Here is a 15,709-nt window from a genome sequence, read left to right as displayed (position 1 = left end):
AAAAAAAATAGTAAGAACTGTTTTCGGTAAAATGCCAATTTTATTTCATATAAAAATAGATAAAAATACTATTAAAACTTTTATTATTAACAATTAAGATTTAAATATTTATGCTTCATTGGCACAAGCGATCATCATTAAATCCGATATGTATCACAGGGAATCATTAAACCTATTGTTATAATATGTCTAATATTTTAATCTAATTAGTTCCACATCATCTATCGACCTCCATTTACAACAGCATAATACGAGGAAATCAACCAGTAAACTATTGATAGAAATCATGGAATGGAATCTCCTTTTCACCATTTATGAAGCAATCAGATATAATCCGATATGAATGACACAGATTAGGAATCTTAATTGTAAACATCATAACTGTTGAATATTAATCAGCAATAATAACTGTTGATAGAAAGTCATGGAATCGAATATCGTTAAAATCAGCTATAATCCAATATGAATCAGCAATAATAAACACTCAGATTAGGGTAAACAAACCTGTGAAAACTTGTTTCAATCCAAGTGCATCTCAACAAGTGATTAAGCTATGAGTGCAAACAAAGCTAGGAAGACCTATTCATCTCTTACAATAATGTAGTTAGGAGATATATAGATTCATTAACCAGCATGTATCACGGTGCGCACACTCCTTGGCGCTAACACAATTGTTTCAAGTGATTAATACCTTCAGCTGAGAACACAAGGAAATCATATCTTGAAGCTCCTCAAATCATGCTTTGGGGAGGAAAAAGACACTATGAAACTGATCTAAGCTTGCAAAGCTCCCTGGATAAATCCTCTTCAGGAACTTCACATTAGTAGTAACCCAGTGAAACCTCCTATAAATCACTGGTTCACCATCATCCCCACATCTTTGCATGGTGTAGACTGCAAATGTGATGGAGCAATGGTGCAAGCTGATTCACTTCCATGCTGTCATCATTCACTCTTTATCACATCAGAATTGGAGCATATCCATGAATCCAAGCAGGAATGTCCGTCGTCCAAGTGATTATTTGTTTGGGCATTCTGATGCACGATGGCCAGACCTGCCACAATTAAAGCATGTGCCTCCAAAGCTTCTGTCAGGCATCATAAAATGAACTTTAGAAGATTACACAAGTGACCATGAAAGGGAGCAAATTCATAGAATGTCTCTATATGCTTTGGCATCCAAAAGGCAGAGGCAACTCCGAAAGCATGAACCATCTTGCGTCGTCTTACCAGATCTACATGTTTCAGTTTAGGAGTCCAAGTGTACTAAGCAAACACTATTCTGGTGGTTCAATGATACAATTCTACATTGATATTTGCCAAGTCCAAAGTGAATATTATGTGACTTGTATATGGTTGCTCGATGATTTTTCCAGAGAAACTTTGTGAAAAAATGTAGAAGACAGTTCACTGGTAAAAATAAATAAAAATAGAGTTCCAGTAACTTAACATGATACTCAATTATTGTTGCTTGTTGAAAACCAGTTATAATAGTTGTACACGTTCAACAAGGGTGAGAATTCATAACAATTGAAAGGAGAATTCATAACAATTGCAGAAATCCTATGAAGAAGAATAATCCACCTAGTTTGGTATGACACTGAAAGCACATGTCTAGTGACTGGTTTTACCAACATTTGTAACAAGAAGTTAGTATATACCAGTCAAGGAAATTTAGCATATACAAATGTTTAACTCAAAGGCACTGACATGAGAAGAATTAAATTTGAAGAAAACAGTTAGGCAAAGCAATCTACAGTGTATATGTCAGAAAACTGAATGAACTGGCTCAGACCAAATTATGAACAATATTGTCAAAAAAGAACATTACACTCTGTTAACAAATTTTGCAGTTCTCTACAATGCATCAACAGTACCTGTCCCGATTGCCATATGAGGATGAACGACTTGATCTTCTACCACCGATTAGCCAGTCATCCTCGCTCCCTCTTGGTGATCTAGACCAGCTGTTGTCAGTTCTAGAGACCCGGCCTCCACGTCGGAAGCCATCATCACTGTCAGTTCTAGAGACCCGGCCTCCACGTTGGAAGCCATCATCACTGTTAGAGTCCCGTGCACCCCAACTTCTAAAACCCCTCTGATTTCGATCCCGAGAAGAACCACCTCTGTATCCCCGCTCTCGGTTTGAAAACCGGCCATAATTGTCAGTAGAAGGACCATCATCTTGTAGCGTAGGAAGCTAAAAAAGTACAACAGCAAAAACAGGCAAAATAGATATATCACTGACTAGGTTTTTTACCCTTGAAATAAAAAGAATATAAAAATCAAATATTTACCAGTTCGTATTGGCAAAAAATTAGGAACATATCACATTTCTCAATATTCATAAATACAGTAACCAGAATCCATATGAAACCAAGCCATCAAGCAGATATATAATCCATATGAAACCAAGGGTAATCCAATATCCAAATATTCATAGGCCTTTTAGTTGTTTTAGAACATTAAAATTCTGAAAACTTGGCATGCATGTAAAAGCAGATTTTATACTGACTAAAACGTTTTATCTACATGGATAAGTAGAAGTTGAATATGAAGTATAGAAAAGCAATTGAAAGAATGAGCTAGAGAACCACCTTGGTGATCTTGGATATAGAATTTCCTGGTGGTAATTGCTTATTTAGTAATTCTTTTGCAATGTCTTCAGGCAAATCAAAGACAGCACCTTGAATCTGAAATCATCAGCAATATCAGTGATTATGCAGATGTTGGAATAAAAAATATAGTACCTGAAATATCTTAGAACTGGTCTGTTTAACAGTATACAATCTCAAAGAATCTTAATGCATACTAGTACAACCAATGTATTACAGACCTTGAGTAAAAAGAGACATAAATTAGTTTCAAGATTGTCATACACTAATTGAAAGTTCACTTCTTCACATATATTTTCTCATTCTCTAATGTGGTTATCTTCTAAACACGTATTTTTATTCAATTTGATGTCAATCAATTACCTATATTTAACACAACCATTCCCAATGAGTCCCTTCAATGATACAATTGATGTATTTAATAATCCCAGCTTTTGTCATTCTTATTGAAACATAATCTGATGCCATTAAGTTCCAGGTGTCAATTTTAAATTAATTGCAAGCAGAACCTAAAGGGCATGTTATAGCCAAATTTATGAAAAAAATATCTCTAATATACATACAGTCCAGGAAGTTCTGTACTCCCAATTATCCCTTCTACAGCACATGATCCAATTTGAAATTATACAAGAAAGAAGTCATTCGCACCAATAGTCTGAAACCCATGTAGCTTGAAAAGGAAAAAAAGAAGTGGCACTAAAATATAGTTCAAGATTGAATTTCAACGTCTTAAACGTCATCAACACTCAAAAAGTGTAACAGAGAGATAAGAGCCAACTGTTAGGAAGAAACTTTGACCAAAACCTTGTTTTTAACACGAAATATATTATATATGACCAAGAAACAACATACAAATGGTTTAAAGAGCAAACAGAATGCAAAACACAAAGTCCATGTGGAAAAGAAATCTCAAATGATAGAACGAATTCTGTCGAGGTTTCAATTACTGCTTGAGCAATTTTGAGTCAGAAACACTAAAGACAAAGGACCGGCAACAATCAGAAATAGATTAGAAAGATTAAGCCATGCAAATGGCCTCATAGAATACGAACCCTTTCATCTGCGATCAAATATATTTTGCCCACTTCATCAGCAGCAGCAGGAACAACATCGGAAAGAAACCCAGTAACAGATCTAGCAGAAAAGAACCCTCTTGAGTATCCTGGTTCACGGGTCAATTGCAATGTCACCCATCCCTACACATGGCAGAAAACTGAAAATCAAAATATGTTCAAGAAGCATGCTAACAGAAGCTTATATGCAATTACGCTGGCCAGTTCAACTTATATAGGACAACATTTACCCAGAATTGTTTAATCAACTGGAAAATGAAAGTAGAGCAGTCATAAGGCTTAAATCTTAATTATATTTAGGAGTTAAAAAACAAAAAAAAAGCTAGAAGTTTGATATGGCTCTCTTTGACTATGACTAAGAGTCATATATTCTGTAACATTTGATTAACATACAGAAACTGCAATCTGAATGTATAAAATGAGAATCCACATTTTTGACCTGTTCATGATTGATGAGAGAACGAGATGAAGGCGGTCGAGAAAATCCACTTAAATGTGCCAAAGCAGCAGCAAGAGCTTGCGTTCCTTGTTCATCAGTCAATCTTTGAGCAGTTGGAAGGAAGTACTCTATGGACTCTGGATGAACACCCTGCAGAGTCGCAACAACTTGCTCCGCTGATGATTCCAGTATCTCTTGCATCTGCGGCGGGCTTATAAACTCAAACCTGCATCCTACGTCCCGTTCAAGGGATTTAACTGTTCTCCTCTGGCTGCTAGTAAACATCAAGATAGCAGTGCCTTCTTTTCCAGCACGTCCAGTACGACCAGAACGATGAACAAATGTCTCTGGATCATTTGGCAGTTCATAATGGATAATCTACCAAAAAAGGGAGCCAAAAATATGTAAAGCATGTGACGACATTCTAAAAGAGCTAAGCTGACAAAACTTGCTGAAGAATGTTAACAAATCATGGATTTTACAAGAACATAAATAAGGAGATTAGCTTTGAAAGCCAACATTATCATCATACGTTAATAATAGCCAAAAGTGATCTAAATTAGGAGAAATTATAACAACTCTACCAGATCAACATTTGGTATGTCAAGTCCACGAGCAGCAACGTCAGTTGCAACAAGCACAGTGAATTTCCCTTGACGAAAGCCATTTAAAGTTCTTTCTCGCTGATGTTGAGATATATCCCCATGTAGTGCCTCAGATGCTATACTGTTAGTTAAGGCCATTGATACTTCATCAGCATCCCGCTTTGTCTGAGTGAAAACAATGGCCTTCCCACCCTTTGCATATACCTGTGGGAAAAAAATGTTCATACACTTAAAGCAAACACAAGGGTATCATTACAAAAAGGAAGTGCATTTTTTTGGCAGATAAATATCAAAACAAGACTTCAGCCATAATAGCTGGCAGAAGTAGACCAACTTTTGAACAATTTATCAAAAAATAAACAGACAGACTAGACCGGGGTCAACTTAAGTCACATGTGTACATCCCCACACCAGCAGTATACAGGTACTTGTAGGATATTGTATTGGTAATTAATTCCACTATTTATATATTGCATTTGTGAAAGGGACTTCAATCGTAATTTGCAATTTATGTTTTTGATGAATACACATGTAGAACGAGCATCACTTAGCTCATTTTCAGATAGAAGGAGATGTGTTAATGAAAATATTATTCCACAATCAGCATATAATGCAAATGAATACAATGTAGGCAATCAGCATCAGAGTGAACTATGTATCAAAGAATATACTGAAGATGTCCCCAAAGTTTGTACTGTGGTATACATTTTGAGTATCAAGGTAGCAACCAGTGATGTACAAAACAAGCACCTTTGGAACCAAGAAGAAGAATGGAAGAACTGAGTGACAAATAACCAATCTCTCCAAAGCAAAGATTTCAGCCATACCGTAACTAGGTCACTAAGGATTGTTCGCTTTGAAGTTGCAGTAGTTGGTATTGCATATAGTTTAATTCCTTCGGCTAGCTTCTCATCTTGGTCACCAACCTAGATCAAAAACAAACATTATAACATCAATAGCATGAAGCATAATCATAGTGCAACATCACATCAGAAACATACATAACTAGTCTGCGCATGCATAAATCAAGAACTTCAATCTAACTACAGCAGTGCATTGAAGGGAACGTAAAGATAAAAGCAGTGCACATATGGCATTGATAAAGATGATGGGATAATTAATTTTACATTGATTTATGGCTATTAATTCTTCATTGATTGATGGTTTAACATCAATAAATGTGAAACATACAACCTTTAAAAAGCTTCAGAAGTCTAATCTTATGCTATCAGCAGATAATTACAATTATGTCTAGACTATGTCAAAGTACAGTTTCACTCAAGGAATTCACATATTGGTCATTCCATCCCATGATACATGGCACATACAACCACATGGCTTGCATCGATCAGCGCTAAGCCCATGCTGAAATATGCCAACAATGCTAGCACAAGACATGCCAGTGAAACGAAATCCCTGATTTCACTTATCGCCAAGTAGGCCACTAACATAATTTGCAAGCTTGCTTTTAGAAGCATATAGTTGAATGAATAACTCGGCCAAATGATGTTTCGAACAACAATGCGAAGGGTCAAGAATAGTTAAGTACAAACAAAGCCACCAAGGTCAATCTCTTTTGAGAATTGATGTAGTTTCTTGTATCCAAATCAATTGCCAAGTAAGAAAAGTATTATAATCATCTACAATTAACTATTATCACACAAATACCATGGTCATTGTCATCAACTTCATGTTGGTCTTTGCAATGAAAAGGAAATCTATCAAATTTATGAAACAATTCAAAATTAATTATAAATATTCTCAAGTATATTTAATTTGATTATGCCCATCTTTTTCTTTATGCATGTGAGGATTCAAGAAAATCAGAAATTACCAATTTCATTCATAAAGGAACCAAGTTGAATAAAAATTAGCAATTGACATACCAAGTCAATTGTCAGAGGGTCATTTAGGTTTCTCCTGGCCAATTTCTTAACCCAACCAGGCATTGTTGCAGAAAACAACATATTTTGGCGTTCTGACGGTAGCTTTTCCAGTATTACTTCCACATCTTCTTCAAATCCAACAGCAAGCATCTGATCAGCTTCGTCAAGAACCAAAAACTGAACCTCGCCAAGCCGAAGGCTATTATCATTAATGAGGTCAATTATTCGACCAGGAGTTCCCACAACCACATCAACACCACGAGAAAGTGCATTTTTTTGAATGTTATAAGAAACTCCTCCGTAGACACAGACCGTGCTAAGATAAGGTGCAGACTCTTTAATTTCCTTCTCCACTTGCCTTGCCAACTCCCTGGTAGGTGCAAGAACCAGGGCCCGAGGAAGACGGCCTAACTGCCTACACGAAGCAGTGCAAAGGAACAGTAAATACATAGTGAAAGTGACTCAAACATACAAAGACAGATGATAGCAAAATTTTGAGAACCTTGACTTCCTCCGCCCCTCATCACCCTCGCTAAGCCGTTTGATAATGGGAATTCCAAATGCCAATGTCTTTCCAGTACCCGTCTTAGCCCGTGCAATAATGTCTTGGCCTTCAAGAGCAGGAAGTAACACGGCCCTCTGGCAAAAGACAACAATTATGCATGTAAAAAAACTGTCTGATTTACAAATAATGCAGGATCGACTAACCAAGCTATGAAAGCAGTTAACACAAAGAGAGGAAGACAAAAAAGCAGTTAACTTGATTAGAGAGCTGCCAAAAGAAAAACAATTGCTGCAGCTAAAAGAAGCAGGCATCAAAAAAGCAAAATTGTGTGCCATTTCTCAGTTGTAAAGCATACAATTTTATGAAAGCAAAAGCAATTGAACTTAGCAGGAGGTTAAGGTATTGCATTAGGAATACACCAAGATTGTCGAGTAGAATCATTTGTCATCTACTGGAAAGTTGAGAGACAAACATACAGTTCTACGAAAACAAAAGCAATCAAACTTAGCAGGAGTTTAAGCTATTTGATTAGGAATATAAGAACATTGTCAAGTGGAATCATTTGTCTTCTATTGAACAGTTGGGCGACCGAGAACCTACCAACCTAATTTTATTTATGAATGAAACTCTGAAGCATCAACGAACGCAACTGACAATGAGAAAGTGAGATGGAAAATTAGATCTAAAACCAAAACTTGAACTACTACTTGCAGAAACTTGAAGGTTGAAATGTGGACAAACGAACGATATACAGCTATGAGCTGCCAAGATATGACCGTAGCCAAGCTGTTTTGAGAGAGCACAAAGTCAGGCAATGCCTGACTCACCGGGAAACACTGCTCGCAATTATTAAACTACCGAAATTACCCATCAAGAGAAGAGGAAGATTAGCCCATCAGGTAGGAGCTTAAGGATGACAAAGAGCCATAACATTATGCAATCAAAACCACGCATCGAGAGATAATGAGTTAAAAGCTTAAGGAAGAAAGCAAGACGTCAACTTTGGCCGCACCTGAATCGGGAAAAGGTGAGTAATCCCTCGCTTCTCGAGGGAACTGACGAGCTGCTGCGGCAAGTCCAAGTTGGTGATGGCGAGCTCATCCTTGTCCTGGCCGGCAGCGGCGGAGGAGGACCCCTCTTCCTCCTCCTCGGAGTTATACGCATCCGAGCCGTACTCCTCTTCTTCGCCTTCCTCGAGAGGCGACTTGGAGAGGCCACGGAACCCCTTGAACGCCTCCTCACTCAGGACGGAATTGGGGGACGCGACAGCGGAGGGGACGAACAGCCTGCGAGCGGCACCGCAGACCTTGAGCAGGCTGCCGGAGGAGCGGGGCTTGTCGAAGCCGTAGAGGAGGACCCTCCTGGTGGAGATATCCAAGGAGGGAGTCCGGACCAGAGAAGACACGCCGATGGTGGTGGTGGTGGCGGCGGCGGCCATGGTCGACGGCTTCGTTCGCCTCGAAGTCGCTTAGGGTGAGAAGCGAAGCGCGGCTCCGCAAGGAGGAGGGAGAGGAGGAGATAAGAAGGGAAGGGGAGAGTGAGTCGATAAGGCCGCCTCACACAACGTATGGCCTCATCGACCTCCACCTCGCTTTCCTCCTCCTTCCATTTATAGAGATTGGATTGTCAGAGAGAAGAGCGGAGTGGAATTAGACCGCAGTCAGACCGGACCGGGCTGTGTCTCGGCCCACCGTTGAGCCGGATCAGATTTTTCAATAAATAAATAAATATTATATATATATATAAGAATATAAAAATTATTATAATGATTTAGAAAAACTTGATTTTAGATTTTTGTTAATAATTAGAGAACTTGTAAGATGTAAACAATAATAATAATAATGATAATAATAATAATAATAATGTATAATAGTATAGAAAAAAATTGAACGTAAGGAGTATATTTTTTTTTGTTAGTATTTAAAGGACTTGTTGATATTTTAGATAGCTACTTGAAACTTGAAACGGCTAAGATTTAGAGGTGCTTTTTGATGTCAATATTTAGACAAAAATAATCTGGGCCAATGATCATTGCAAATGCATCAAAGAGTAAATTTTGATTAATGGTAAAGTTAGATCGATTTAAAATTCTAATATTTTCAATTCAATAGCTAGATTGGACTAGCTAAGTAATAGAGAAAATAATCTTTAGCATGCATTTGCAGTATTATTATTACAACTTATGATCCTTTTTTTGTATTTCATGATAAAAAGTTAACAACTTTGAAGAGAATTTATAACAAATCTTTAAAGTGAAACATCATAATATATTTCTGTGATATATTTTACACCTTAAACATTGATTAAACTTATGCACCGAAGATATGCGAGAGAGAATTATAGAGTGTAAATCTTTATACAAGGATAAGATTGATTCTTTGATATCTGAGTGATCACATAATTAATCTCTCTCTTGCATTTGCAGTATGAGTATGATTGTAAGGGCATTGCAGTGGATGAGTAGTTGTCAGAGGTAGAGAAATTTAGTGTTATTGCTTCTCTAACATAACCACATTGCATGTGTGATAAATAGTTATCAAAACCAAATTTAACCGAGTGATCGAATCAAAAAAATAAATCAGACTATTGATTGATTAGATTCACTTATGATATTGATTATGTCAAAAACAAACTAGGATGAATCAATTGTGTCGATCGATTTTTTGATAAGTCGCATTAACTTATTGGTTAAATAAAACCGATTACTTAAAACACCTTTAATTGAAATATTTTTATTATTGGATTAAGATAATATTTATGTCAATCTTAAAATTAGTAATAATGTAAGAGAAAACCTTCATATCAATTAAATGCCTGTTTTCTTTCTTTTTTTTTTGTTTCAATTGACTCTTCCAGTCCTGCAGGAAGCTAAATCATTGGACTGAGGTACTAAGAGTTTTCCCAATAGGAAAGTTCAAAGTCCAACTTTTTATTTTTGAAGTAAATCATTCTCTCCATATGGTCACCAAAATAAACGCAATTTTGTAAATTCAAAATGCGATACAGAAATTATTCCTTAAGGTAGAAGACTAGCATTTTAATGACTAAAAATGTATCCATTTTTGTCTCCCAAATATTCATATGCATCTCCTATTATAACTTAATAAACTTTTTTTTTATATCGATGAACAATTCCTTTTGGATTGAATTAATATAATTATTTTTTTAGATATTGTCATGCATTATTCAATATGAATAAAAGTTTGTGTTTATTATATTAACTTATTACTATAAAAAAATTCAGATAGTTAACCTCAAATAATTGAGATGTTACAATTTTGTCATTGTTGTATTAATATTTTTATCATATTATATGCTAACAATGGTTTATTTTCATTTGCATATGGTTATTAATTTTAATATTTTAATTTTTTACTACACATAATTTAAAATTATCATATAATTTAAAATATTTTTTCATTAAACATGCTTTCTGATTAGTTTCTAATAACTATGGATGAATTCATTTGTACTAACTAGCAACAACAGCGTGAATTAGGTAACACTAATCCAATCCATATGCCATCAAAACAGAGTACTTTCCAGCCATCAATTTAAGGTAAGTAGGATAAGTTTTCCTATTTGTCAACAGTAGAATCTCTAGATTTCAATAATTGGTACAGAAACTTCAGCAGATGATCCAAATATGTAGCCAAGAAATGTTTTTCACATGCCTAACATAATTTGAAAAGCAATCAATTAAGCTTGTACTGTGGCATCTCCTATAATTCAATACAGAAGACATCGCATGTCAAATGATGCATACAATTTCCTGATGAAAAATTAGAATTCAGCAAGTAGTTAAGTTAGCTTAAGGCATGCTTGGCCAACAGAAACTGGTTCTCAGCAGCTGCAATACCTATTACCCAAGTCGCATGCTCCAAGTTTCAACCCCACCATCAAGCAGTCATAAAAATACTTCTTCGCTGCAAATAAGGCCCAGAAGCAAAAGAGAAAATAAAACTTGCATGCCTACAGTTTTACCAGCCTATGTATCCTTCTAAAGCAGCAAGGCAGAGCTACTGGATAGAGACAAATGGTTACTTGAGTTTTGCCAGCAAATGTATTGTTTTACAAACTTATTACATTCTGAAGCATCTCAAGATAAAAATTTTCAAACTGAACCTGATACCCTCATGCTTTTTTAGGCTTTTCTGCACGTCGAGGGAAGATAATCTTGAAAAACCAACCAGCAAAAATAGCACCAATGAAAGGGGCTATCCAGTAGACATAAAATTGCTCCCATGTATTATGGCGATTGCTGATATATGCCCAGCCAAATGCCTGTAAATTAGGAGTTCATGAGTCACCAAACCTCCTCAATTATAATAATGTAATGTCAAAACAGATGATGGATAGACAGCTGATAAATGGTAAGCCACGAAGCAGTATTAAGTAAACTTTTTATGGCACAATAATTCTCATACATGACACCAAACACCCGACTATAAGTAAACTTTTTATGGCACAATAATTCTCATACATGACACCAAACACCCGACTACTAGTTCATGGTTTTTGAGTCAGTATGCTAACCAAAATTCTATATAGTTTCAAAATGTTTACACAAAAGTGTTAACCACCTTAAATTTAACATGAAATAGACTATCTTTATAACCACAACAGAGAGGAAGAAAGAATCATAGATAGTTTGACATTAGAGAAAAACCTGTGAACCCAGTATCTATTATATGCATGATTGCCTACATCAGCAAGAGAAGAACATCATGGAACAAAAATGTCATTTACTGAAATCATAATAGCGAAGCTAATGTGGTTAAATGATACTCATAAATGTTTGTAACATCAATAACGACATCCAGCAGCAACAGCTGTTGACCGTCTTGGCTGACATTTCATTTAGCATCTAAGCCCATTTTCTTTGCTCTCCACTTATTCATCAATAACCTTTGCCTAGTATCAATAGAAACAACATGTGTTGGAACTCTAAGGGTGTGAGATTGCATAAGCTTGAATGTGGATTGGTTCTCTCTCCTATATTCTTATCATCCCCAAAGATGATCTGGGAGGATGTAACAAGACTTGGCTCCATATTTAGATCAGTTTTCCTACTGATCAGTAAGCAGCAGGTTGTTTATTATAAACACAAAACAATAAAGTAGCAAGAACTTAAATATAAAACTAACAAGAACACAAGTGTGACGTATACATAATGTTAAGGGTAAGTTTTGGTGGCATCTTAAGGTGGCTTCCTTTCTGTTATCAGTGCTAAGGTTAAAATCTCTCTGTTTGCAAAGACTGTAGGAAGTGTCCGACAATGGTTTCAGCCTTAGGGCTGTTGTTTTGGAGTGGTGTGATATATAGGAGGTTGGAAAAGAGGTGAAGAAGAAAAAGAAGTCTAAAGATGAAAGAAAGCATAAAGAAGAAAGGGAAAAGACAAGGAACAACATTTCATGAAAAAGACTTTAAAAAAGGAAAAAGGACTTTACAAAAAACTTCATTCATTTCTCTCATCTTCAACTGATACTCCATTAATTAATGGACCTTATCAAGACTTTAATCCTAACCAAGACTGGACTCAGACTATGCAGATAAAAAATGACATGAAAACTTTTTATTCCATAGGATCACAAATATATATTCATATATGACTCCATATCCAATCTATATTACTCAAACTAGGACTCTAGATCTATTTCTCAGAATTACAAGATAATAATGATACAAAAGAAATAAACCATAGGCCTAAGCTGAACCAAAGATGCATCCACTTCTTTTTGTTGCAACCAATTATGTGGCCATGATTATTTTGGTTGGAACTTCTAAATTATAAATAAAATCATTACGATTTGGTGACAAATACAGGTTCACAAGCACCAAACAACTCTTTGACCTCAGACATGTAGTCAATCAAAATCATCATGATTTAATTACCCAAGGTAAGAAGACACAAGGGACAAGAAGATTAATGAGACATATCGGGTATAAAATAAAAAGTCAATTATAAGGTGCGAAGAAATAGAATAGAAGCTTATATTATCTGTCGTAAATTTAAAACGTATAAATAAAGATCGCATTAATTGTATGTTTACCTACCTTTTTAAGTATAAGAATCATTCTTCGCCAGAAAAGGTTGACTTTACCAAAATGATCCAAAGAGGCTACTTTACAAAAGAGAGGCTCTCTCATTTGTACTGTGGTAGGGTATTTTCGAGCAACTAAATTTTCATTATCAAAACTACTTCAACGCATTCTCAATAAAATTTGGGAAATCTACAAGAGATTCTGTAGGAGATCCCTCTTTTTCTTGAGGCGGCTTGATGTTCAAATCATGGTGATGTATATCCAAACTACTTGGAAAAGGATATTCTTCCAATACCATCAAAACTTGTGTTTCAAGTAGATTTCACTATCCCCAAGCAATAATCTAGAGCGGGTTCGATGAGAGAAGAGAAGCCAGCATTTGGTAATGAGGACGTCGAGAGGAAATAGAATTGGAAAAGAAAGGAAGACGGGATAACTCACATTTGCAGGATTCATGGACGGTCCGGTGTAAGCAGTGCCTACCATAATTAAGGAGACAGTGCAGAAGGCGACCAGCCATGTCTTCACGATCGGGCTGCGAGGACCCCGGACGATGATCCAGAGCACGGCCACGTTGATGACGAAGGTCAGAACCCCCTCCGCGATGGCCCCCGTGTGCAGATCCACCTTCAACGAAGGCCCAGTCAGCATGTGCTTGTACTGTAGAGGCATCACTTCCATGATGGCCAAGACACCACCCACCGCCCCAGCCGCCTGCGACGAGGAACAATACAGCCAACAATCCACGACCGATCGATCGTTTTCTAAGCAAGATCGGATCCACAGATCAACGTTACCTGGGCGGGGAAGCGGACGGCCAGGGAGATGAGGTTGTCGGAGCCCAATCCTGCGGCGTAGAACCCGGCGGTTCCAGCGGCGTTGAAGCTTGCGCCGCCAATGGCGTTGCAGGCGATGTCGAAGACGAACACGAGGGCGAAGATGAGGGTGGTGGTGACGAAGACCGAGAAGGCGACGCCCTGGATCTGAAGAGCGGAAGTAATGAGCGAGGTGGCGACTCCCACGGTGGAGACGCAGAACATCCACAGGAACGTGATCAGGGCGTCCCCGGCGGCGGCCTTTATCGCGCCCATCGCCTCCTCCCACTCCCTCTTTCTTCTTGTTCTTCTTCTTCTTCTTCCGCGGTGCAACGAAGACCGAGACCGTACACAACGAGGCTTCGGTCGACGTCTTACCGTCTCCTTCTCCTGCTCCGATCCTCCGGGAAGAGGAAGAAGAGGAGAGTTTATAGGGTTTGGTGGATCGGGTTGGCTGAGAAGGGGGAAGGACGGGGAGCCATCTGTTTCTACCCACCGGCCATTTAAACGGGTAGACGATGAGATGAAACGATCACGCCGCATCCGACGTCCCTAATTTAACAGCAAAAGATCTTTTACTATTCTCCTTATCTCTTTCCAAGCCGCTTTGAGATTAGCGCTGGAAGCACTGCTGATTTGATGCAATCTTAGCCTTTCTCTCATGAAGAAAACTTGCATCCTTTTCTTTAATCAAAATAAAATTGCATTATATTTATATATATATATATAAAGGGTTTGGGGGTCACCCAAATCATACTAACATTTGGAATAACAAGGCATAGGGATTAACTTCGAATTTTCCTAAACAAAACAACTAGAGTTTGTGACAAAGAAATCATTTTTAATATTTTTATTTTTTAACAAAAAGTTGGGAATTCCAAAATGTTTGTTTGGCAACTAATATCATTAAACATATTTAAGAAGATACTGTGGATGGGCCAATCTTTAACAAACACATTCATGGTTAGCCTATTTGTTAAGGTATCAATCAAAGTTATTATTTCACTTTTATTCATTTTCCTTATAATATCATATTGATAATAAAAAATAATCATATAATATCAAACTGTTTTACTTGAGCTTCTTAGTTCCTTTTAAGAGTTGGATACTAGTCTTCATAGTCTAACTATTTCATAAAATATTAAATTCTAATAAAATAATAATAGTTTTTTCTGTTGATTGGATTAGTTCATCAAATTGGAGATTAGAAAAACGTTAAAGTAGTTCTTACTCACCGATCCAACTTAAATATGTTGAGCTAATGTTACAATACTCTCTCTTTTTTTATTAATTTTTGTTTTAGATAAAAAGTTAAAAATTTGGAGCTTAATTATAGATTATTCTTCTAATTAGCTATCTATACTATTCTTATACTTTTTAAAAGTTATATTAAGATCTTTGTATTTATAAAAGTAAAATATTTAATCTGATTTCTTCTCCCGACTCTATTGATGAAAATCAAGATGATAAATACAACTAATTATAGAAATAATTTATAATTAACCTAAAATTTGGGAATGTTTATTTGACAACTAGTCATTAAGTACATTTAGGAAGATATGATGTATTATTCAAAGAATCCAAAAGGAGATTTTTTTATTTTAATATTTATTTTAAGCTCACTCAACTGCTCTTATATTTCATATATATGTATTTTTCATTCATAATCAAATAATCGAAATTGATTTGATAGTAGAATAAGTGGTATATGAACCTCCTGTAAGGA

General features: G+C 36.5%; 2 protein-coding genes across 2 annotated transcripts; both read right to left on the bottom strand.

Moving 5' to 3' along the window:
• Positions 1–463: 463 nt before the first annotated feature.
• Positions 464–8,700, bottom strand: LOC135584163 (DEAD-box ATP-dependent RNA helicase 3, chloroplastic-like). The gene is made up of 10 exons (XM_065089053.1): positions 8,136–8,700; positions 7,121–7,257; positions 6,619–7,033; positions 5,560–5,658; positions 4,712–4,936; positions 4,128–4,505; positions 3,668–3,811; positions 2,598–2,693; positions 1,878–2,200; positions 464–1,088 (listed from the first exon to the last, which is right to left on the bottom strand). The coding sequence occupies exons 1-10, from the start codon at positions 8,559–8,561 to the stop codon at positions 1,019–1,021; spliced, it is 2,313 nt and encodes a 770-aa protein (XP_064945125.1). The 5' UTR covers positions 8,562–8,700; the 3' UTR covers positions 464–1,018.
• Positions 8,701–11,150: 2,450 nt separating this feature from the next.
• LOC103969537 (aquaporin SIP1-2) lies at positions 11,151–14,472 on the bottom strand. The gene is made up of 3 exons (XM_009383099.3): positions 13,966–14,472; positions 13,610–13,882; positions 11,151–11,407 (listed from the first exon to the last, which is right to left on the bottom strand). Exons 1-3 carry the CDS (start codon positions 14,257–14,259, stop codon positions 11,258–11,260), a joined length of 717 nt encoding a protein of 238 aa, XP_009381374.1. The 5' UTR covers positions 14,260–14,472; the 3' UTR covers positions 11,151–11,257.
• Between the last annotated feature and the right edge of the window lie 1,237 nt (positions 14,473–15,709).

This window comes from Musa acuminata, chromosome BXJ1-2 (genome assembly GCF_036884655.1).
Source record: "Musa acuminata AAA Group cultivar baxijiao chromosome BXJ1-2, Cavendish_Baxijiao_AAA, whole genome shotgun sequence".
Lineage (NCBI taxonomy): Eukaryota > Viridiplantae > Streptophyta > Magnoliopsida > Zingiberales > Musaceae > Musa > Musa acuminata.
The sequence above is the reverse complement of the archived record's forward strand: the minus strand, read 5'-3'. Positions and strand labels throughout refer to the sequence as shown.